The sequence below is a fragment of the Tachyglossus aculeatus genome, chromosome 4 (genome assembly GCF_015852505.1).
Source record: "Tachyglossus aculeatus isolate mTacAcu1 chromosome 4, mTacAcu1.pri, whole genome shotgun sequence".
Lineage (NCBI taxonomy): Eukaryota > Metazoa > Chordata > Mammalia > Monotremata > Tachyglossidae > Tachyglossus > Tachyglossus aculeatus.
In genome coordinates this window covers 134720663-134746833 of record NC_052069.1, presented here as the reverse complement: position 1 = coordinate 134746833, position 26171 = coordinate 134720663, and the positions used below count along the sequence as shown (strand labels likewise).

General features: G+C 46.1%; 1 protein-coding gene across 2 annotated transcripts in view; it reads left to right on the top strand.

The window, feature by feature from the left end:
- C4H20orf194 (chromosome 4 C20orf194 homolog) overlaps positions 1–26171 on the top strand; it is a 188235-nt gene that overhangs the window by 99561 nt on the left and 62503 nt on the right. For both annotated transcript variants that reach the window (XM_038745460.1, XM_038745459.1), the window contains exons 20-22: positions 5282–5369; positions 14109–14212; positions 21813–21959. In XM_038745460.1, coding sequence (XP_038601388.1) covers positions 5282–5369; positions 14109–14212; positions 21813–21959 — 339 coding nt within the window. The remainder of the gene's footprint in view (positions 1–5281; positions 5370–14108; positions 14213–21812; positions 21960–26171) is intronic.

Sequence of the window (26171 nt, the reverse complement as noted above, 5' to 3'; positions counted from 1 at the left end):
CTCTCGGAGGAGGTGGTCCTTCAGTAGGGCTTTGGAAGGGGGGGAGAGTCATTGTCCCTTCTCCGAGAAAGGGACCAGTCCGTGTCCTAAGCCCCTCGCCCTGAGGAAAACTTGCCTGCATCCTGGGCCTGACGCCCTCACCCCAAAACCGCTGAGTCCATCAATCAATCAGTGGTACTTATTGAGCATTTACTACGTGCCGAGCACTGGACTAAGCGCTTGGGAGAGCCCAATACTACAGAATTTACAGATACGTTCCCTACCCATAAGGTCCCTGCCTCATCGGGTCTGATTGTGTCCCCCGGTGAACGGAGGGGAAGGATGAGTCAGAGGTCATGGGTTCAAATCCCGGCTCCGCCAATTGTCAGCTGGGTGACTGTGGGTAAGTCACTTAACTTCTCTGTGCCTCAGTTACCTCATCTGTAAAATGGGGATTAAGACTGTGAGCCCCCCATGGGACAACCTGATCACCTTGTAACCTCCCCAGCACTTAGAACAGTATATGTTGCCAACTTGTACTTCCCAAGCGCTTAGTACAGTGCTCTGCACACAGTAAGCACTCAATAAATACGATTGATGATGATGATGATGCTTTGCACATAGTAAGCGCTGAATAAATGCCATCATCATCATTATTATTATTATTATTATAACAAAGACCATAAAAAGAGGGGAAAAAACCCAGTGTTTGACAGTAGTAAGAGCTTAACAAATACCATTAAAAAAGGAGGAAAAAAAAAACAACCCAGTGTCTGACAGTAGTAAGAGCTTAACAAATACCATTAAAAAGGGAGAAAAAAAACACAAAACCTCAGTTCCTGACACACAGTGTTTAACAAATGCATATATGTATATATGTTTGTACATATTTATTACTCTATTTATTTTTTTTACTTGTACATATCTATTCTATTTATTTTATTTTGTTAGTATGTTTGGTTTTGTTCTCCGTCTCCCCCTTTTAGACTGTGAGCCCACTGTTGGGTAGGGACTGTCTCTATATGTTGCCAACTTGTATTTCCCAAGCGCTTAGTACAGTGCTCTGCACACAGTAAGCGCTCAATAAATATGGTTGATGATGATGATGATGATGGAGTTGCGGGGAGGGGGACCATGTGCTTACCATAATCATTATGGTACTTGTTAATAATACTAGTAATAATGGCATTTATCAAGTGCTTACTATGTGCAAAGCCCTGTTCTAAGCACTGGGGAGGTTACAAGGTGATCAGGTTGTCCCACGGGGGGCTCACAGTCTTCATCCCCATTTTACAGATGAGGGAACTGAGGCACAGAGAAGTCAAGTGACTTGCCCAAAGTCCCACAGCTGACTAGGAGCAGAGCCGGGATTTGAACCCATGACCCCTGACTCCAAAGCCCGGGCTCTTTCCACTGAGCCACGCCGCTTCTCTGTTAAGCACTTACTCTGTGCCAAGGACTGTTTTAAGAGCTGGGATAGGTACAAGATAATCAGGTTGGACGCAGTCTGTGTCCCACTTGGGGCTCACGCTCTTAACCCCCATTTTCCAGATGAGGAAACTGAGGCCAAGGGAAGTGAAGTGACTTGACCAAGGTCACACAGCAGACAAGTGGCAGAGCGGGGATTAAAACCCAGGTCCTTTTGATTCCCAGGCCCGCGCTCTAACCACTAAGCCGTGCTGCTTCTCTGGTAGCTCAACTGTGAGCTCGTTATGGTCAGGGAACGTGTCTGCTATTGTACTATCCTCTCCCAAGTGCTTAGCAGCGAAGCAGCGTGGCTCAGTGGAAAGAGCCCGGGCTTTGGAGTCTGAGGTCATGGGTTCGAATCCCGGCTCCACCACAAGCCTGCTGTGTGGCCTTGGGCCAGTCACCTAACTTCTCTGAGCCTCAGTTCCCTCATCTGTAAAAATGGGGATTAAGACTGTGAGCCCCACGGGGGATGACTTGATCACATCGTATACCCCCCAGCGCTTAGAACAGTGCTTTGCACGTAGTAAGCGCTTAACGAATGCCATCATTATTAGTACGATTATTAGTACCATGATGTGCATATAGTAAACGCTCAGTCAATACCATTGATGGATTTATTGGTGCCGGCATTTGGAATCGGGCTTGAAATAAATAAATAGAGTAATAAATGCGTACAAACAGTGGAAAGAGCCCGGACTTTGGAGTCAGAGGTCATGGGTTCGAATCCCGACTCCGCCACAGGTCTGCTGTGTGATCTTGGGCTAGTCACTTCACTTCTCTGGGCCTCAGTTACCTCATCCGGTTTCCCTTCAGGAACCAGGTAACTGATTATGGATAATCATGGCTACAGTACTTCATCATCATCATCATCAATCGTATTTATTGAGCGCTTACTGTGTGCAGAGCACTGTACTAAGTGCTTGGGAAGTACAGATTGGCAACATAGCACTTGATGTAAGTGCCAAACACTGTTCTTACCTCCTTCCCTTCCCCACAGCACCTGTATATATGTATATATGGTTGTACATATTTATTACTCTATTTATTTATTTATTTATTTATTTTACTTGTACATTTCTATCCTATTTATTTTATTTTGTTGGTATGTTTGGTTCTGTTCTCTGTCTCCCCCTTTTAGACTGTGAGCCCACTGTTGGGTAGGGACTGTCTCTATGTGTTGCCAATTTGTACTTCCCAAGCGCTTAGTACAGTGCTCTGCACATAGTAAGCGCTCAATAAATACGATTGATTGATTGATCGTTCTAAACACTGGGTTAGGTGCAAGTTAATCAGGTCAGGTGTAGTCCCGGTGCCACACGGGACTCAGTCTCAGGAGGAAGGAGTAGGATTTAGTCACCATTTTCCAGCATTTTACAGATGTCGGAACTGAGGCACAGAGAAGTCAGGTGACATGCCCAAGGTCACACAGCAGACAAATGGCAGAAATGGGATTAGAAACCAGGTTTTCCGCCTCCTGGGCTATGCTACAGATTAGCTTCTAGACTGTGAGCCCGCGGTTGGGTAGGGACCGTCTCTATGTGTTGCCAGCTTGTACTTCCCAAGCGCTCTGCACACAGTAAGCGCCCAATAAATACGACTGAATGAATGAATGAATGACCTCGGACTCGGTGAATGTTGTCACCGGGGGCCACCGTTGATCTTCCCGACCCCCTCCCCTCCGGTCTTGCCTTCTTCGGGCCAAGCAGCGCCGCAGCGGAATGGCTGAAAGTGGGAGCTGAGCTCTTCGGGCCTCGGGAAGAAGGCAGAGGGCTCCGCGTTTTAGGAGGCAGCCGCTTCCGTCTCCGCCCGAAACACCAGAAAGCCACACGGAAAGGACCTCGGGCCTGGGACCTGGACGGTCAAGATTCCTAATCCACTTGTCTGCTGTGTGACCTTGGCTGAGTCACTTCACTTCTCTGGGACTCACCTCCCTCATCTGGAAAATGGGGATTAAGAGCGTGAGCCCCACGTGGAACAGGGACCGCGGCCAACCCGATTTGCTTGTACCCCCGCTCAGCGCTTTCATTCATTCATTCAACCGTGTTTATTGAGCGCTTACTGTGTGCAGAGCACTGTACTGAGCGCTTGGGAAGTCAAAGGTGGCAACATATAGAGTATTTTGTTAGTATGTTTGGTTTTGTTCTCTGTCTCCCCCTTTTAGACTGTGAGCCCACTGTTGGGTAGGGACTGTCTGTGTATGTTGCCAATTTGTACTTCCCAAGCGCTTAGTAATCAATCAATCAATCAATCAATCGTATTTATTGAGCGCTTACTATGTGCAGAGCACTGTACTAAGCGCTTGGGAAGTACAAATTGACAACACATAGAGACAGTCCCTACCCAACAGTGGGCTCACCGTCTAAAAGGGGGAGACAGAGAACAGAATCAAACATACCAACAAAATAAAATAAATAGGATAGAAATGTACAAGTAAAATAAATAAATAAATAAATAAATAAATAGAGTAATAAATATGTACAAGTGCTCTGCACTTAGTACAGTGCTCTGCACACAGTAAGCGCTCAATAAATACGATTGATTGATTGATTGATATAGAGACGGTCCCTACCCAACGGTGGGCTCACAGGCTAGAAGGGGGAGACAGAGAACCGAACAAAACATATTAACAAAATAAAATAAATAGAATAAATATGTGCAAATAAAATAGAGTGATAAATACGTACAAACATATATACAGGTGCTGTGTACAGTGCCTGGCACAGAGTAAGCACTTCACAGATACCACAGTTGTTATTATGTTTATTGAAACCCCAGGAGTGGGCTGAGGGGGATGGATAATAATAATAATAATAATGGCATTTATTAAGCGCTTCCTATGTGCAAAGCACTGCTCTAAGCTCTGGGGAGGTTACAAGTTGTCCCACGTGGAGCTCACAGTCCTAATCATTCATTCATTCATTCAGTCGTATTTTTTGAGCGCTTACTGTGTGCAGAGCACTGTACTAAGTACTTGGGAAGTACAGATCGGCAACATATAGAGACAGTTCCCACCCAACCACAGGCTCACAGTCTAGAAGGGGGAGACAGACAAAGTTAATATCTGGAGATCAGAGCCATCTCAGTTTGGGGCACCTAATAGCCGGTCTGTTGCGTACGAGTGCTCCTAGATTCCCAGATTCCTGGGTCGTAGTTGTAGCTAAGAATAATAATAATAATAATAATGGCATTTATTAAGCGCTTACTACGTGCAAAGCACTGTTCTAAGCGCTGGGGAGGTTACAGGTTGTCCCACGTGGAGCTCACGGTCCTAATCCCCATTTTACAGGTGAGGTAACAGAGAAGTTAAGTGACTGGCCACCTGTATTAAGACAAAAAGGTGATGCACACGGTCAATCAGGGGAATCTACCGAGCGCTTACTGGGTGCAGAGCAGTGGCTTAAGTGCTCGGGAAAGTCACGGTTGAACCGAGGTGGTAGATTCCATTGTTGGCAGAGGGTAGTCCTCGCACTACTGCTGTTGCGTACCCCAACGCGGCCTCTAAGACACCCCAATTCTTTGCCTGCTGGAGTCTAGTTGACATTCGCCTAGATTAAATCAGAAAATGCAGATTCTGTAGGTCACTTGTAAGCATCCCCCTGTCTGGTCAGTACTAGCCTGCCCGGGTTCTCTAGACCAGGAGTACTCAAATTGGACTGGTTGAGGGCCCACGGGTGTGAAGCCCCTGCTTGTTGGATAATAATAACAGTGATGGCACTTATTAAGCGCTTACTATGTGCAAAACGCCGTTGAGGGTCAGGTCGGATTGGAAGCAGCCTGGAGGGAGTCGGGGCTGTTGTTGTAACCCGAACACAAACCCCGGATTTCTTTTCAGGCTGATGACTCTTTCCTGGGCACCCCCCTGACAGGCGGAGAGGGAGCTTACATCTACTCTAGTAACGCGCACGCCTGGCCCGAGGAAGGTGAGTTTCTGGGCTGACCCCGCTTTCCCTGTCTGGAAATTCCCTGCACCGGGATATTTGGGCGGGGGCTCAGTGTTGGAGGGGGCCAAGAGGTCCAAACGGATCGGACTGGCCGGGACGTGGAGCGGGTGTGAGCGTTTGTGCTCGTCGGTGTGCTTTTTGTGGGTGTGGTGTCACAGTGTTGAAGGGGGCCCGGAGGCCCTCACCCATTTTGACGGGCTGGAACTTGGATTTGGCCCGGGGAAGTGGTGGTGGGGGGTGTTTGTGTGTGTCTGTGTGTGTGTGTCTGTGTGTGTGTGTGTGTGTGTGTGTGTGTGTGTGTGTGTGTTCTGTCGTCACAATATTGGAGGGGCCAGGAGGTGAGGAAGCCCTCACAGATTCGACTGGCCAGAACATGTGTGTATGTGTGTCTGTAATAATAATTATGGTATTTGTTAATACCATTTATTATAATGGTATTTATTATATTGGTATGGTAATGGCATTTATTATTATCATTTATAATAATAATTATGGTATTTGTTAATACCATTTATTATAATGGTATTTATTAAATTGGTATGGTAATGGTATTTATTACTATAATTTATCATAATAATTATGGTATTTGTTAATACCATTTATTATAATGGTATTTATTATATTGGTATGGTAATGGCATTTATTATTATCATTTATAATAATAATTATGGTATTTGCTAATACCATTTATTGTAATGGTATTTATTATATTGGTATGGTAATGGTATTTATTACTATAATTTATCATAATAATTATGGTATTTGTTAATACCATTTATTATAATGGTATTTATTATATTGGTATGGCAATGGCATTTATTATTATCATTTATAATAATAATTATGGTATTTGTTAATACCATTTATTATAATGGTATTTATTATATTGGTATGGTAATGGCATTTATTATTATCATTTATAATAATAATTATGGTGTTTGTCAATACCATTTATTATAATGGTATTTATTATATTGGTATGGTAATGGTATTTGGCATGGTAATGGCACTACTATATTTCATAATTTATAATTATAATTTAATAAATTGATTTATTGTTTATTAATAATTTATTAATAAATTATTATTTATTAATCATTATATATAATTATATGTTAAATAATTATATATAATGTGTATTATATATTATAATATATATTACAATATATTACTATTATTATTATTCTGTATTATTATTATATATTATAATATAAATGCAATATATAATATATAATATATGATCATATATAATTGTATATTATCATCATTATTATTTATTAATAATTTGTTAATAATTGATTATTAAATAAATTAATAAGTTAATTATAAATTATAATTTATAATAATAATTATGGTATTTGTTAATACCATGTATTATAATGGTATTTATTATATTGGTATGGTAATGGCATTTATTATTATCATTTATAATAATAATTATGGTATTTGTTAATACCATGTATTATAATGGTATTTATTATATTGGTATGGTAATGGCATTTATTATTATCATTTATAATAATAATTATGGTGTTTGTTAATGCCATTTATTATAATGGTATTTATTATATTGACATGGTAATGGCATTTATTATTATCATTTGTAATAATAATTATGGTATTTGTTAATACCATTTATTATAATGGTATTTATTATATTGGTATGGTAATGGCATTTATTATTATCATTTATAATAATAATTATGGTGTTTGTTAATACCATTTATTATAATGGCATTTATTATATTGGTATGGTAATGGCATTTATTATTCTCATTTATAATAATAATTATGGTATTTGTTAATACCGTTTATTATAATGGTATTTATTATATTGGTGTGGTAATGGCATTTATTATTATCATTTATAATAATAATTATGGTATTTGTTAATACCATTTATTATAATGGTATTTCTTATATTGGTATGGTAATGGTATTTGTTATTATAATTTATAATAATAATTATGGTATTTGTTAATACCGTTTATTATAATGGTGTTTATTATATTGGTATGGTAATGGCATTTATTATTATCATTTATAATAATAATTATGGTATTTGTTAAGTGCTTATTGGGTGCCAACCACTGTTCCAAGCGCTGGGGCAGATACAGGGTCATCAGGTTGTCCCACGTGGGGCTCAGATTGTTCACCCCCATTTTACAGAGGAGGGGACTGAGGCACACAGAAGGGAAGCGGCTTGCCCAAGGTCACACAGCAGACAAGTGGCGGCGCCGGAATTCGAACCCAAGACTCCCAAGCCCGGGCTCTTTCCACTAAGCCACCAACCCCGTTCTCCCTGCGGATTGAACCCCAGGAGGCTGTCGTGAGGGCAGGGGACTCCCTCACAACCGCAGCTTGTGTATGTGTGTGTTGTGTGTCACAGAATTGGAGGGGCCAGGAGGTCTCCCCCTTTTAGACCGTGAGCCCACTGTTGGGTAGGGACTGTCTCTATGTGTTGCCAATTTGTACTTCCCAAGCGCTTAGTACAGTGCTCTGCACATAGTAAGCGCTCAATAAATACGATTGATGAGGAGGAGGAGGAGGAGGAGGCCGTCACAAACCACAAATTTGACTCGTTGGAACTCGGAATATGAGAGAGAGACAGAAAGAGAGAGTGTGTGGGGGTGTGGGGGTGTCCGACATTCCCTTTGAACCCACAAAACCTCGGTCTTCGACTCAAAGAACCCAGTGCTTAGTACAGTGCTCTGCACATAGTAAGCGCTCAATAAATACGATTGATTGATTGATTGATTCCCTTTGGCGCCTAGTACAGTCTTCTCTGCCTGGGGCAGAATCAGAGAATCCCAGTGCCGAAAGGAAGCGGCGAGTTAGCGGACCTGGGTTCTAATTCCGCCTCGGCCACTTGCCGGCTGCGCGCCCTCGGGCAAGTCACTTCTCCTCTCTGGGCCTCGTTTCCCATACCTGTAAAATGGCACGTCAATAGCCGTTCTCCCACCTACCAATCAATCGATGGTATTTGTTGAGTGATCACTGTCTGCGGAGCCCTGGACTGTGCTCTTGGGAGAGGCCAATTATAAAAGAGTCAATCAATCCATCAATCAGTCGTATTTATTGAGCGCTGACTGTGTGCAGAGCACTGTACTAAGCGCTTGGGAAGTACAAGATGGCAACATATAGAGACAGTCCCTACCCAACAGTGGGTTAAGTCGATAGACCCAACGTGGCTCGGTGGAAAGAGCCCGGGCTTTGGAGTCAGAGGTCATGGGTTCAAATCCCGGCTCTGCAAATTGCCAGTTGTGTGACTTTGGGCAAGTCACTTCACTGTGCCTCAGTTTACCTCATCTGTAAAATGGGGATTAAGACTGTGAGCCCCCCCGTGGGACAACCTGATCACTTTGTAACGTTCCCAGCGCTTAGAACAGTGCTTTGCACAGAGTAAGCGCTTAATAAATGCTATCATTATTATTATTATTATTCTAATACCCATTCCCTGCCCACAGTGAGCTTACCGTCTACAGAGGGAGACAGATATGAATATCAATCAATAAATAACAGTTTTTGGCGTATGTCCATGAAGTGTGAGTGATAAAGGAAGCAAATCCAAGTGCAAGGATGATACAGAGGGGAGGGATACAATATTCATTCATTCGTTCATTTAATTGTGTTGATTGAGCGCTTACTGTGTGCAGAGCACTGTACTAAGCGCTTGGGAAGTACAAGTTGCCCCTCCTCCCCATCTCCATCCCCCCAGCCTTACCTCCTTCCCTTCCCCACAGCACCTGTATATATGTTTGTACGTATTTATTACTCTATTTTACTTGTACATATCTATTCTATTTATTTTATTGTGTTAATATGTTTTGTTTTGTTCTCTGTCTCCCCCTTCTCGACTGTGAGCCCGCTGTTGGGTAGGGACCTTCTCCATATGTTGCCAACTTGTACTTCCCAAGCGCTTAGTACAGTGCTCTGCACACAGTAAGCACTCAGTAAATACGATTGATTGATTGATATAGAGACGGTCCCCACCCAACAACGGGCTCACAGTCTAGAAGGGGGAGACAGACAACAAAACAAAACATGTGGACAGGGGTCAAGTCGTCAGAATAAATAGAATTAAAGCTAAATGTGCATCATTAAAATAAATAGAATAGTAAATATGTACAAGTAAATAGAGTAATAAATCTGTGCAAACATATATACAGGTGCTGTGAGGAGGAGGAGAAGGAGGTAGGGTCAGGGGTGGGGTGGGGAGGAGGAGAGGAAAAAGGGGGCTCAGTCTGGGAAGGCCTCTTGGAGGAGGTGAGCTCTCAGTAGGGCTTTGAAGGGAGGAAGAGAGCTACCTTGGCGGAGGTATGGAGGGAGGGAATTCCATTCATTCAGTCGTATTTATTGAGCACTTACTGTGTGCATATATATATATATATGTACATATGTATATCCTGTATCCTGTACATATGTATATATGTTTGTACATATTTATTGCTCTATTTATTTATTTATTTTACTTGTACATATCTATTCTATTTTATTTTGTTAATATGTTTGGTTTTGTTCTCTGTCTCCCCCTTCTAGACTGTGAGCCCACTGTTGGGTAGGGACTGTCGCTATATGTTGCCAACTTGTACTTCCCAAGCGCTTAGTACAGTGCTCTACACACAGTAAGCGCTCAATAAATACGATTGATTGATTGCAGAGCACTGTACTAAGCGCTTGGGAAGTACAATTCCATGCCAGGGGCAGGACGTGGGCATGATCCCCTGGTGGGACCTGATGATTCCTTATCTACCCAAGTGCTTAGCGTAGTGCTTGGCACATAGTAAGCGCTTAAACGTTGAGAAGCAGCATGGCCTAGTGGTTAGAGCACAGGCCTGGGATTCAGAAGGTCATGGCTTCTAAACCCAACTCCACCACTTGCTGTGTTACCTTGGGCAAGTCACTTCACCCCTCTGTGCCTCAGTTCCCCTCAATCTGTAAAATGGAATTAAGGCTGAGCCCCATGTGGGACAGGGATTGTGTCCAACTCGATTATCTTGCAGCTACCCCAGCACTTAGAACAGTGCTTAACAAATACCATAATAATCACAAATAATACCACAAATATCAGAGAAGCCGCGTGGCCTAGTGGATAGAGTATGGGGCTGAGAGTCAGAGGGTCATAGGTTCTAATCCCGGCTCCACCGTTTGTCTTCTGTGTGACTTTGGGTAAGTCACTTCACTACTCTGGGCCTCGGTTACCTCACTTCTAAAACGAGGATGATGACCGAGAGACCAACATGGGACAGGGACTGCGTCCAATGCGATTTGCTTATATCCAGCGCTTAGTACGGTGCCTGGCAAATAATAATAATAATGATGGCATTTTTAAGCGCTTACTATGTGCAAAGCGCTGTTCTAAGCGCTTAACAAATTACACAATTACTATTATTATTATTGTTGTTATGAGCATGAGGTTTTTCTGGCAGGACGTGGCTCCGACCACGGGCCACGTTTCCCTCCCCAGTTGAGACGCCGTTCACCGAGAGAGGGGTTTCCTGACGTGGAGCCGTGTTGTCGCCCCCGTGTCCCCAGACTCCCCGCTGAGAACCGAGCCGTTCCACTTCCTCCTCGGGACGTTCCCACCCTGCTCAATTCAATTCTCCCCACTCCCCACCCAGATCCTCCCACCCTCCCATTCTCCCCATCCCAGACCAGCTGGGTGGGGACACGTCCGGCCTGCCAAGCGAAGGGAGTCAGGTTCGCGTTCCCCGGAGCTTCCGGCCCGCTCGGCATCTCCCGGGCCGTCCCCGGACCTCGATTTTCCTTTTTCTTATTTTAGTTTGTTTTACTTTTAGTGTTATTTGTTAGGGCATACTATGTTCCAGGCACTGTACTAACTGCTGAGGTCATGTCTTAATGCCGTCGAGGCATCTCCGACCCATAGCGACGCCATGGACACATTTCTCCCGGCACACCCCAGCTCCATCTGCAATCATTCTGGTAGCGTATCCATACGGCTTTCTTGGTAAGAATCCGGAATGGTTTACTTATCATCACCGCCTTCCACTTGAGTCTCCACCCTTGATTCTCTCCCGTGCCGCGGCTGCCCAGCCCAGGGGAGTTTTGCCTTGTAGCCAGTTGCCTTCCACTCGCTAGCCGCCGGCCAAGAATCGGTATGCCTCTACTCATCCATTCATTCATTCACTCATTCAATAATAAAGGGAGCAAATCCAAGTGCAAGGATGATACAGAGGGGAAGGATACACTATTCATTCATTCGTTCATTCAATTGTATTTATTGAGCGCTTACTGTGTGCAGAGCACCGTACTAAGCACTTGGGAAGTACAAGTTGGCAACATATAGAGACGGTCGCTACCCAACAGTGGGCTCACAGTCTAGAAGGGGGAGACAGAGAACAAAACCAAACATATTAACAAAATAGAATCAATATGTACAAATAAAATAGAGTAGTAAGTACATACAAACATATATACAGGTGCTGTTGGGGAGGGGAAGGAGGTAAGGCGGGGGAGAGGAAGGAGGGGGCTCAGTGTGGGAAGGCCTCCTGGAGGAGGTGAGCTCTCAGTAGGGCATTGAAGGGAGGAAGAGATGGGCAGAGGGCAGGCATTCCAGGCCCGGGGGATGACGTGGGCCGGGGGTCGACGGCGGGACGGGCGAGAACGAGGCCCGGTGAGGAGATTAGCGGCAGAGGAGCGGAGGGTGCGGGCTGGGCTGGAGAAGGAGAGAAGGGAGGTGAGGTCGGAGGGGGCGAGGGGATGGACAGCCTTGAAGCCGATTTTCCCCCCACTAGCCGAGATCGGTGGAGTACTGGAAACTGTCCAGTGCCATCCTGAAAGGGGACAGGGTGATTTAGTGTGCTTCAGCGCTAAGAACAGTGCTTTGCACAGAGTAAGCGCTTAATAAATGCCATCATTTAGTGCCACAGAAAGACCCTACCCGGAGCTACAGAAGGGCCTAGGCAGGTCCCAGCCAGACCAGGATAGTGTGTTGCAGCATGGCGAGTAGCATGGCATAGTGAGAAGAAGTGTGACATAATGGTTAGAGCGCAGGCATGGGAGCCCCATCCCTTGAGAAACAGCGGAAAGAGCCCGGGCTTTGGAGTCAGAGGTCATGGGTTCGAATCCCTACTCCGCCCCATGTCTGCTGGGTGACCTTGGGCAAGTCACTTCACTTCTCTGAGCCTCAGTTACCTCATCTGGAAAATGGGGATTAAGCTGTGAGCCCCACGTGGGACAACTTGATCACCTTGTATCCCCCTCAGCGCTTAGAACGGTGCTTTGCACATAGTAAGCGCTTAACAAATGCCATCATTATTATTATTATTATCCCGGCTCTCCACCTCCTTGATGTGTGACTTTTAGCAAGTCGCTTCACTTGTCCTTACCTCAGTTTCCTCATCTGTAAAATGGGAATTAACTACCTTCTCTCCTTCCTACTAAGATTGTGAGCCCCATGCTTGACAGGGACTATGTCCGACCCAATCACTAAGAACAGTGTTTTTTGTCTGTTTTAAATAATAATAATAATGATGGCATTTATTAAGCACTTACTATGTGCAAAGCACTGTTCTAAGTGCTGGGGAGGTTACAGGGTGATCAGGTTGTCCCACGGGGGGCTCACAGTCTTAATCCCCATTTTACAGATGAGGTAACTGAGGCACAGAGAAGTTAAGTGACTTGCCCAAAGTCACCCAGCTGACAATTGGTGGAGCCGGGATTTGAACCCATGACCACTGGCTCCAAAGCCCAGGCTCTTTCCACTGAGCCATGCTGCTTCTCTAAATGTTATTTGTTAAGTGCTTACTACGTGCCAGGCATGGTACTAAGCGCTGGGGTAGAGACAAGCTAGTCGGGTTGGACCCAGTCCCTGTCCCACATGGGGCTCAAAGTCAATCCCCATTTTACGGATGAGGTCATTGAGGCCCAGAGAAGTGAAGTGGCTCGCCCAAGGTCACACAGCAAGCAGTCGGCAGAGCCGGGATGAGAACCCAGGTCCCCAGCTCCGGGCTCTTTCCACTAAGCCACAATGCTTCTCTTTGAGTAGATCATCTTGCGTTGTAGATCAATCAATCAATATCAATCATATTTATTGAGCGCTTACTGTGTGCATAGCACTGTACTAAGTGCTTGGGAAGTACAAGTTGGCAACATATAGAGACAGTTCCTACCCAACAGTGGGCTCACAGTCTAGAAGGGGGAGACAGAGGACAAATCAAACATACTAACAAAATAAAATAAATAGAATAGATATGTACAAGTAAAATAAATAAATAGAGTAATAAATATGTACAAACATATATACACATATACAGGTGCTGTGGGGAAGATCAAGTTGCCCTCAGGTGTGGGGCTAATGTTGCCTAGGTGTAGTGGCAACCACCCTTTGCCACTAAAGCAAAGCGTGGGTGTGTGTGAAACATATACGACATATCCCCACAGCACATAGGTATATAACTGTAATTTCTTTATTTCTATTAATGTCCGTCTCCCCCCCCTAGACTGTGAGCAGGGAATATGGTTGTTGTTCTATTTTACTCTCCCAAGCGCTTAGTTCGGTGCGTGCACACAGTAAGCGCTCAATAAATACGATCAACTGAATGAATGAATACATGGTTCTCTAACGTTGACTGTCCTGACTGCATCCCAGAAATGCCAATTTTTGTTTGGTTGATTTTGGGGACATTTTTGTTGTGCCGCCAGCGGGTAACATTCTTGCCGGCACCGCATTTGAAACCGGCTCGCTCTGTGTTGCAGGGAAAGTCCACTTCTTCTCGGACGGCCTGCTGTTTTCTCACCGTCGCCACGGCAGCATCCCAATGCCCAAGAGCCAGATGAAGTCCATCCAGTTCTACGACGGGGTGAGCCCTCCGCTCCTTTCGCCAGCTTCGGGGTCCCGGGCAGAGTGGGTAGCCTCTCCGCAGGCTCCCCATTCCGATCCACGGGACCGCAGTCGATAACAGTGACAATAATAATAACTGTGGGATTTGTGAAGAACTTACGAGATGCCAGGCACTGTACCAGGTGCTGAGGTGGATACAAGCAAATCGTGTTGGACACAGTCCCTGTCTCCCGTGGGGCTCACGGCCTTAATCCCTATTTTCCCCACGCTAAGAAGTGGAAAGAGCACCAGCTTTGGAGTCAGAAGTCATGGGTTCAAATCCCGGTTCCGCCAGTTGTCAGCTGTGTGACTTTGAGCGAGTCACTTAACTTCTCTGTGCCTCAGTTCCCTCATCTGTAAAATGGGGATGAAGACTGTGAGCCCCCCGTGGGCCAACCTGATCACCTTGTCACCTCCCCAGCACTTAGAACAGTGCTTTGCCCATAGTAAGCGCTTAATAAATGCTATTATTATTATTTTCCAGCCGAGGGAACTGAGGGGCAGAGAAGTGAATTGACATGCTCAAGGTCACATGGCAACAAGTGGCAGAGCCAGGATTGGAACCCATGACCTTCTTTCTCCCGGGCCTGGGCTTTATCCACTCAGCCATGGATGGGAGACTCCTGGAGGAGTCGGGCAAGTCCAATCCGGGGTTTTGGTGGAGTTCTGCCTTGGAGTGGGATTCAGTTGATCCAGTCTTCTAGACTGTGAGCCCACTGTTGGGTAGGGACCGTCTCTATGTGTTGCCAACTTGTACTTCCCAAGCGCTTAGTACAGTGCTCAATAAATATGATTGATTGATTGATTGATCCAGAGGTAAATTGAGGTAAATGAGAAACCAGGCCCCAATTACCTCATCTAAGATTGTGAGCCCCATCATTATTATTATTATTATTATTATTATTATTATTATTATTATCCCTCCACCTCCACCGGACGGGTGCCGGCCTGCCTCGCTCTATGCCCTGTCAGGTTCAGGACCCTCGCCCGCTCTGACGCTGGCATTATCGGTAGGAGTTCATGGCAGTGAGGGAAGGAAGAGACCACCAAGGACTTGATTTGCTCATATCCACCCGAGTGCTTAGTTCAGTGCCTGGCACAGAATAAGCGCTTAACGAGCGCCATTATTATTATTAAGAGGTGCAAACTGAGGCCAAGAACCCTCTAGACTTTGAGCTCGTTGTGGGCAGGGAATGTGTCTATTTATTGTTCTCCCAAGTGTACAGTGTTCTGCCCACAGTAAGCGCTCAATAAATGCAGTTGACTGATTGATTAGCTGTCAGCCCCCAGGGCAAATCCAGTTGCAAGTGAATAGGGTCCTTGGTGCAGCTGCCCAGAGTTGGTGAACCATTTGACCATTCCTCTAGAAAAGTTCTACTTCTTAGTAGCTCAATAGTAGGTAATCTGGGCATTGGACTAGTATATATGTGCCCAGAAGGCTGGGCATTGGTCTGATATTCATTCAATCGTATTTGTATGATGATATAATATGTATGAACTCAGAGAGCTGGGCATTGGACTGGTTTTTATGCACCCTGGGGGGCGGGCATTGGACTGGTTTGTCTATGCCCAAGGGGTGGGTAATTGGACTGGTTTGTATGTGCCAAGAGAGCTGAATATGGACGGATTTGTACATGCCCAGAGGGTTGAGTATTGGACTGGTTTTCTATGTGCCCGGAAGGCTGGGCATTGGACTGGTTTGTATATGTCCAGAGGGCTGGGTATTGGAATGGTTTTCTATGTGCCCAGAAGGCTGGGCATTGAACTGGCTTGTACATGCCCAGAGGGCTGAGTATTGGAATGGTTTTCCATGTGCCCAGAAGGCTGGGCATTGGACTGGTTTGTACATGCCCAGAGGGCTGAGTATTGGACTGGTTTTCTCTGTGCCCAGAAGGCTGGGCATTGGACTGGTTGGTACATGCCCAGAGGGCTGGGTATTGAACTGGTTTTCTGTATGCCCAAAAGGCTGGGCATTGGACTGGTTTGTAATAATAATAATAATGATGATGGCATTTATTAAGCACTTATTATGTGCAAAGCACTGTTGTACATGCCCAGAGGGCTGAGTATTGGACTAGTTTTCTATGAGCCCGGAAGGCTGGACATTGGACTGGTTTGCAATAATAATAATGACATTTATTAAGCGCTTACTATGTGCAAAGCACTGTTGTTCATGCCCAGAGGGCTGAGTATTGGACTAGTTTTCTATGAGCCCGGAAGGCTGGGCATTGGACTGGTTTGTACATGCCCAGAGGGCTGAGTATTGGACTGGTTTTCTGTGTGCCCAGAATGCTGGGCATTGGACTGGTTTGTACATGCCCAGAGGGCTGGGTATTGGACTGGTTTTCTATATGCCCAAAAGGCTGGGCATTGATTGGACTGGTTTGTAATAATAATAATAATAATAATAATAGCATTTATTAAGCACTAATTATGTGCAAAGCACTGTTGTACATGCCCAGAGGGCTGAGTATTGGACTAGTTTTCTATGATCCCAGAGGGCTGGACATTGGACTGGTTTTCTGTATACCCAAAAGGCTGGGCATTGATTGGACTGGTTTGTAATAATAATAATAATAATAATAATAATAATAATAATAATAATGATGGTGGCATTTATTAAGCACTTATTATGTGCAAAGCACTGTTGTACATGCCCAGAGGGCTGAGTATTGGACTGGTTTTCTATGTGCCCAGAAGGCTGGGTATTGGACTCATTGGTACATGCCCAGAGGGCTGGGTATTGGACTGGTTTTCTATATGCCCAAAAGGCTGGGCATTGGACTGGTTTGTAATAATAATAATAATAATAATAATAATAATGGCATTTATTAAGCACTTATTATGTGCAAAGCACTGTTGTACATGCCCAGAGGGCTGAGTTTTCTATGAGCCCGGAAGGCTGGGCATTGGACTGGTTTGTACATGACCAGAGAGCTGAGTATTGGACTGGTTTTCTATGTGCCCAGAAGGCTGGGCATTGGACTGGTTGGTACGTGCCCAGAGGGTGGGTATTGGACTGGTTTGTAATAATAATAATAATAATAATAATGATGGCATTTATTAAGCACTTAAGGCTGGGCATTGGACTGGTTGGTACATGCCCAGGGGGTTGAGTGTTGGACTAGTTTTCTATGAGCCCGGAAGGCTGGGCATTGGACTGGTTTGTACATGCCCAGAGGGCTGGATATTGGGCTGGTTTTCTATATGCCCAGAAGGCTGGGCATTGGACTGGTTTGTACATGCCCAGAGGGCTGGGTATTGGACTGGTTTTCTACATGCCCAAAAGGCTGGGCATTGGACTGTGGGTATATGCCCAAATGCCTGGGCATTGGACTGGTTCATTTGTGCCCAGATAGCTGGGCATTGAAAATGATCTCTCTGGAGCCTCCCAGGTTTCAGCTGAGGAAAGTCAGCTTTTTTTTTTTCTAATGTTGGTATTGGTTAAGCAATTACTCTGTGCCAGACACTGTACTAAGCCCTGGTTAGATCCAAGCTAATCAAGTGGGACGCAGTCCCTATCCCACAAGGGCTTCCCAGTCTTAATCCCCATTTTACAGGTTAGGGGACTGAAGCCCAGAGAAGTGAAGTGACTTGCCCAAGGTCACACAGCAGATGGAGGGAGAATCAGGGTTAGAACTCAAGCCTTGTGATTCCCAGGCCTGTGCTCTTGTACTTCCCAAGCGCTTAGTACAGTGCTCTGCACACAGTCAGCGCTCAATAAATACGATTGAATGAATGAATGAATGCTCTACGCACTAGGTGACACTGCTTTGGGCTGCTGTTTCTGGGGTGATCATTACCTGGGCAAGGTAATTTGGGGTGATTTCTGAGTTGAAAGCCTTTGCAAAATATTTGTGGTATTTGTTAAGCCCTTACGACGTGCCAGGCACTGTAGTAAGCTCCGGGACAGATACAAGCAAATCGGGTTGGACACAGCCCCTGTCCCACGTGGGGCTGACAGTTCCAATCCTCATTTTCCAGATGGGGGAACTGAGGCCCAGAGAAGCAGTCTCTTGGCCAGGGTCACACAGCAGATGAGCGGCGAAGCCAGGATTAGGACCCCCGACCTTCTGTGTCCCAGTCCCGGCCTCTATCCACGAGGCCACCCTGCTGCATTCCTTCAGTTGTATTTATTGAGTGCTTATTCATTCATTCATTCAGTCGTATTTATTGAGCGCTTACTGTGTGCAGAGCACTGTACTAAGCGCTTGGGAAGTACAAGTTGGAAGCATATAGAGACGGTCCCTACCCAACAACGAGCTCACGGTCTAGCGGGGGAGACAGACATTAATACAAATAGGTAAAACAATAAATTACAGATAGTTACATAGGTGCTGTGGGGAGTCATTCATTCAGTCGCATTTATTGAGCGCCCACTGTACCAAGCGCTTGGGAAGTACGAATTGGAAACATAGAGAGACGGTCCCTTATCATCCCAGCTTTCCAGACGAGGGAACTGAGGCAGGGAGAAGTGAAGTGACTTGTCTGAGGTCACAGGGCAGAGCGTCCCCCCAGCCCCCCGCCCCTCACGGGCCGGTCCTTACTTGTCCTTACTGCTTATCGGGAGCAGAGCACTGTACTAAGCGCCTGGGAACTTATTCTGCTACCTTACTGTGCGCCGTTCAGGGACGAAGGGAGCGGGCAGTGCCAGTTGCAGAGCAGAGCCAGGGATCACTGGCTTCCCCTCCACACGCCGACAAGGGTCCCCCCTTCCCCAGCCCCTCCCTGCCTTTTTGTGGCCCTGATGGCCTCCCCCCGGGGGACTGTTTAGACTGTGAGCCCACTGTTGGGTAGGGACCGTCTCTATATGTTGCCAATTTGTACTTCCCAAGCGCTTAGTACAGTGCTCTGCACACAGTAAGCGCTCAATAAATACGATTGATGATGACGATGACTGCAGGAGCTATTCCAGGCCCAACCTTCCTGCCATTGTGTGGCCCAAGACGCTTACTTTCACCCGGGGCCGCTCTGCCCGGGGTCTGGCTATCGATTTTGGGGCAGGGCCGGGTTCTGGTGGGCAGATGCTATGGTTGAGGGACGGCCGGGCGGGTGGCCTGGTGGCAGAGAGCCTGTGATGATAACACTACCACTACTACTACTACTAATAATGGTGTTAAGCGCTTATTAGGTGCCAGGCGCTATTCTAAGCGCTGAGTTGGACGCAGTTCCATGTGGGGCTCACGGTCTCCATCCCCCGTTTGACAGATGAGGGAACTGAGAAGTGAAGTGACTTGCCCTAGGTCCCACGGCAGACAAGTGGTGGAGCCGGGATTAGAATCCAGGTCCTTCTGATTCCCAGACCCGGACTCTACCCACTAGGCCATGCTGCTTCTCGGAGAGGCAACATTCAGTCCAGCGGTGATAATAATTGTAATAATAATTGGGATATTTAAGTGATTAATTTCTGCCAGGCACTGTTCTCTGGGCCTCAGTGACCTCATCTCTCAGATGGGGATTGAGAGATTTAATGGTATTTAGTAAGTGCGTGGCCTAGCGGATCGATCACGGATCGATCATGGAGAAGCGGCGTGGCTCAGTGGAAAAGAGCCCGGGCTTTGGAGTCATCATCCATCGTATTTATTGAGCACTTACTATGTGCAGAGCACTGTACTAAGCGCTTGGGAAGTACAGATTGGCAACATATAGAGACAGTCCCTACCCAACAGTGGGCTCACAGTCTAAAAGAGTCAGAGGTCAGAGGTTCAAATCCCGGCTCGGCCAACTGTCAGCTGTGTGACTTTGGACAAGTCACTTCACTTCTCTCGGCCTCTGTTCCCTTCATCTGTACAAATGGGGATTAAAACTGTGAGCCCCCCATGGGACAACCTGATCACCTCGTAAGCTCCCCAGCGCTTAGAACAGTGCTTTGCACATAGTAAGCGCTTAATAAATACCATTATTATATTTATTATTATTATCTATTGATAGTAGATCACAGACACATTCCCTGCCCACAGTGAGCTTCCAGTCTAGAGGGGGATAGAGACACTGAGAGACCTTCTGCAGGGAGGTGAAAGATGGATTCCCTGCCTAGAATTTAATTTTGGCCCTCTGGAAGTCAAAGATTTTCAGAAAAGTGGCTATGTTACAAGCATGGAACGTGTCTGCTAATTCCATTGTGCTGTGCTCTCCCAAGTGCTTATTACGGTGCGCAGCCCACAGTAGGTGCTCAGTAAATACCCAGCGGACTCACGGCCATCCATGACCTCCATCCATTCATGCAATCATATTGATTGACCGCTCACTATGTGCAGAGCACTGTACTAAGTGCTCGGAAGAGTGCAATACAACACACTCTCTGACCACAAAGAGCTTACAGTCTAGAAGTAGCACGGCTTAGTGGAAAGAGAAAGGACCCGAGAGTCAGAAGAACCTGGGTTCTAATCCTAGCTCCACCACCTAATAATAATAATAATAATAATGATGGCATTTATTAAGCACTTACTATGTGCAAAGCACTGTTCTAAGCGCTGGGGTAGATACAAGGTAATCAGGTTGTCCCATGAGGGGCCCCCAGTCTTCATCCCCATTTTACAGATGAGGGAACTGAGACCCAGAGAAGTGAAGTGATTTGCCCAAAGTCACACAGCTGACAAGTGGTAGAGCCGGGATTTGAACCCATGGCCTCTGACTCCAAAGCCCGGGCTCTTTCCACTGAGCCACGCTGCTTCACCTGTCTGCTGTGTGACTCTGGGCAAGTCACTTTACTTCTCTAGGCCTCAGTTACCTCATCTGTATAATGGATAAGAGTATAAGCCCCATACGAGGCAGGGACCGTGTCCGACCTGATGAGCTTGTGTCTACCCCATTATCTATTAGCTTGTAGATACCCCAGCACTTAGAACAGTAAGCACTTAACAAGTAGCACAGTTGTTATTATTCTCATGAATCTGGAATAGTGATCATCAATCGTATTTATTGAGCGCTTCCTGTGTGCAGAGCACTGTACTAAGCGCTTGGGAAGTACAAGTTGGCAACATATAGAGACAGTCCCTACCCAACAGTGGGCTCACAGTCTAAAAGGGGGAGACAGAGAACAAAACCAAACATACTAACAAAATAAAATAAATAGAATAGATATGTACAAGTAAAATAAATAAATAAATAGAGTAACAAATATGTACAAACATATATACATATATACAGGTGCAGTGGGGAAGGGAAGGAGGTAAGATGGGGGGATGGAGAGGGGGACGAGGGGGACGAGGGACGAATAATGATTACTATTATGGTATTTTTTAATTGCTCACTACGTGCCAGGCACTGTACTAAGCTCTGATCACTGTTTCTAGCAATTTGGGAGATCCCTCGGTAGATCCTCCCAACAATCGATCAATAAGTCATATGTATTGAGCGCTTACTGTGTGCCAAGCAATTTACTAAGCGTTTGCAACAGAATTAGCAGGCCTGTTCCCCACCCATAACGAGCTTAGTCTAGAGGGGAAGAGAGACATGAATAGAAATCAGTAAATGATGGATATGCACATAAGTGTCGTGGGGCTGAAGAAAGGATACCACAGGCGTCCTTTCCTTGTGCAGTCGTGCGTTCGTTGATGTGCTTTCCTTCCTCTTTTTAGGACTCTACCAGTGTGGTGGCCGCCCTGTTCATAGACTTCAAAAGCTCCCTGCTCCCTCATCTGCCGGTCCAGTTCCACGGCCTGGGCGGTTTTCTGATGATCGCGCTGCTCCCCAAAACCAGGATTTACAAAGCTTTTTACTCCCAGGTAATTTCGTGGTCACGTCTCCGGGAACTCGGGGGCCCGGGTCCCAGCAGTGCCAGCCTGCGCAGGCCAGGAGGTGTTGGGGGAGGGAGGTTTGGTGGATGTCGGTTGAGGAGCAGCATGGCACAGTGGATAGAACTCGGGCCTGGGTTCTAATTCCGGCTCCATCGCTTGCCTGCTGTGTGATTTTTGAGCAGGTCGTTGTGCTTCTCAGGGCCTCCGTCCCCTCATCTGGAAAATAGGAATGAAGACTGTGAGCCCCGTGTGGGACATGGACTGTGTCCAAACCCGATGAGTGTGCATCTACCCCAGAATTTAGTTCAGTGCCTGGCACGCAGTAAGCGTTTAGCACATACCCCAGGTGTTGTTATTATTTGTAATATCTCCAAGGTGCTACCCCCACACATACAAATACACATATGCATATGAACAGCCCCACAGGTACACACAGATATGCATACACACCCTCTGGATTGCTTTGTAGAAGAGCTGTTAAAACTAGGAGTGTGAAACAAGATTGGACTCTGTTCTTGCTCATGGTTCTTTTATGCCTAAATCTCATTCTTTCTCCCCTAATCATAATCCTTACTCTAAGCCTAACCCTACACTAACTCTAAATCTAATAGTACACTAACGCTAACCCTAACGTTACTCTTAAACTAACCCTAACCCTCCATTAAATCTAACCCTAACCTAAACCTACACTATCCCTAACCCTAAGTAATAGTAACGATGGTATTTTTTTAAGTACTGACTACATGTCGTGCACTGTATTAAGCGCTGGAATGGATACAAAGTGGGTTTTTTTGTAACCCGGGCCAGCCGTGACCTCAGGATTTGGGCCCCCACTAAACAGTCCAGCCCAACCCCGTCTTATTCTAGTTCCCGTTTCTCTACTCCGTGGGCCTCTTGCCTCCAGCTCTCTAAGGGGCTGGATTTTGTTCTGATCATCCTAGGCGTCCGTAGGAGGAAACCCCCCCCCCCCGAGTCCATTTCCAGAGCTGTACCCAACCCCAACAGTCACGTTCAGCTCACACTGGCATCGCCCCCGCCCTCCCGTCAGCTGACACAGCGATGCTCTTGGTTTTAGGATAACGAGGTGCAGGTAGGAAAGGGCCAACGGGTGCCGACCTTCGAGTGTGGGCATCTCAGCGGTGGCCTTGGAGCCAGAGAACCGCTTCAAGAAGCACTCAGGGGCCCTGTGCCATCTACTTCTCGGCTTTCCCAGGGCACCGGGGGAGTTCCGATTGTGCATTTTGTGCCCTGTGTTGATTAGCTCCTTGATCGGATTGAGGGGAGAGAGGAGGGAGATCAGGGATTGGAAGAGCAGGACCCGTGGGCAGCCACAACAATGACAACAGCAGCAGCAGTGGTAGCCGGAAAAGCCAGCCCTGAGTGGATTCCCCATCAGTAGTTTATAATAATCCTAGTAATTATGGTATTTGTTAAGTGCTTACTATGTGCCGGGCATGGGGTAGATACAAGGTAATAATAGTAATAACGATGGCATTTATTAAGCGCTTACTATGTGCAAAGCACTGTTCTGAGTGCTGGGTAATCAGGTTGGACCCAGTCCCTGTCCCAGAATGACTTATTGGGTCATCAGCTCCATAACCATACACCCCGAGTTCTCCCTCCCGCCGACCCCTATGGCCCATTCAGCCCAGGACACTCTCCCTGACAGCGCTTTGAACAGTGTTTGACACTTAGTAAGCACTTAACAAATACAATAATTGTGATAACAATAATAATTGTAATGATTGTGGTATTTGTTAAGTGCTTACAACGTGCCAGGCATCGTACTAAGTGCTGGGGTGGATACAAGGAAATCGAGTTGGATACCGTCCCTGTCCCACATGGGGCTCACAGTCTTAATCCCTATTTTACAAATGAGGGAACTGAGGCACAGAGAAGTGAAGTTACTTGCCCAAGGCCACCCAGCAGACAAGTGGCGGAGCCAGGGTTAGAACCCATGATCATCATCATCGTCAATCGTATTTATTGAGCGCTTACTACGTGCAGAGCACTGTACTAAGCGCTTGGGAAGTACAAATTGGCAACATCTAGAGACAGTCCCTACCCACCAGTGGGCTCACAGTCTAAAAGGGGGAGACAGAGAACAAAACCAAACATACTAACAAAATAAAATAAATAGAATAGATATGTACAAGTAAAATAAATAAATAAATAAATAGAGTAATATTCTGATCTTCTGATTCCCGGGCCCGTGCTCTATCCAATAGGCCATGCTGCTTCCCTTATCATGGACCCCCTGGGGAAAATGTGGGCTGGTCGCCCACCTGAACCACCTGCCCTTCTGACTAACGGACAAATCATCCACGGCTCCTAACTTTGCCCTTTCGACGTGTGGCTTTCCATCCGGGGCCCCAGCGGGGACCATTCATTCATTCATTCAATTATATTTATTGAGCGTTTACTGTGTGCAGAGCTAAGCGCTTGGGAAAATTCAGTATAGCAATAGAGACAATCCCTGCCCACAGTCCAGGTGGGTGGAGATAGAAATAAATAAAATTACAGATATATACATAAATGCTGTGCGATGGGGACACGGGATGAGCCAATGGAGTGAGTCAGGGCGATGCAGAAGGAAGTGGGAGATGAGGAAAAGTGAGGGTTAGTCTGGGAAGGCCTCTTGGAGGAGATGGGCCTTCAGTAGGGCTTTGAAGCTTGGGGAGAGTCATTACTTGGCAGATTTGAGGAGGGAGGGCGTTCCAGGCCTGAAGTAGGACGTGGGCCAGGGGACGTCGTGCAAACCTCTGTCTGGACCCAGCTGGTGTTTCTGCCAAGGACAGCTCCTTGTGGGAATGGATACCCTGGGGTCCCCCTGCCCCGCTTCAGGTCCTCACCAGTCTGTTCTGTCCGATTGAAGCTGGGTCTCTAGAGCCAAGCTGGGCTACGTGCCTAGGTCCCCTCCGGGAAGGATTCCGTGGGGAAAGTCAGAGGCAGCGAGGGAGAACCCACAAGCAAACTTACATACTCTCAGGTCGTAGATGAAAAGAAGAAAAACAAAGGGCAAAGCGACCCACAGGCAGTTTGAAAAATGTCAAAGATGCGGGGGTGGGATCCAGACCTTAACACCTCATCTATTAATCAATCAATCAATCAATCGTGTTTATTGAGCGCTTATTGTGTGCAGAGCACTGTACTAAGCGCTTGGGAAGTCCAAGTTGGCAACATATAGAGACAGTCCCTACCCAACAGTGGGCTCACAGTCTAGAACAGTGGGCTCACTATTAGTCAATGGTATTGTGTATGGCATGATATAGTACTCAGAAGCAGCTTGACGTAGTAGATGGAGCATGGGTCTGGGACTCATGGGTTCTAATCCTAGTTCTGCCACTTGTCTGCTACGTGACCTTGGGCAAATCACTTTACTTCTCTGGGCCTCAGTTACCTCATCTGGAAAACGGGGATTGAGGCTGTGAGCCCAGCATAGGACAGGGACCGTGTCCAACCCGATTTGCTTGTATATACCCCAGTGCGTAGTACAGTGCCTGACACATACTAAGAACTTACCAAATAATAATGACGGCATTTATTAGGCGCTTACTATGTGCAAAGCACTGTTCTAAGCGCTGGGGAGGTTACAAGGTGATCAGGTTGTCCCATATGGGGCTCACAGTCTTCAACCCCATTTTACAGATACCATTATTATTATTTATTCAATCAATCGTATTTATTAGGCACTTATTCTCAAATACAACAGTTACTCTCCCCACCTTCAAAGCCTTATTGAAGGCCCATCTCCTCCAAGAGGCCTTCCCTGACTAAGCCCCCGCTTTCCTCTTCTCCCACTCCCTTCTGCATCACCCTGACTTGCTCGCTTTGTCCTTCTCCCCTCCCAGCCCCACACCACTTATGTCCCTATCTGTCATTTACTGATTTGTATTAATGTCTGTCTCCCCCGGCTCTAGACGGTAAGCTCGTTGCAGGCAGGGAACGTATGTGTTATAATGTTATTTTGTACTCTTCCAAGCGATTAGCACAGTGATCTGCATACGATACGTGCTCAATAAATACAATTGAATGAATGGAATGAATGTTATGTGCAAAATATTGCACTAAGCGCTTGGGAGAATACAGTACGATACAGGCAGTAGGTCCACGAGAAGCTTACAGTGTAGAAAAGGAAAGAAATGTTAAATAAATTACAGTTAGGGGAATGGGGAGAACACTCGGGGTTTAGACATAAGT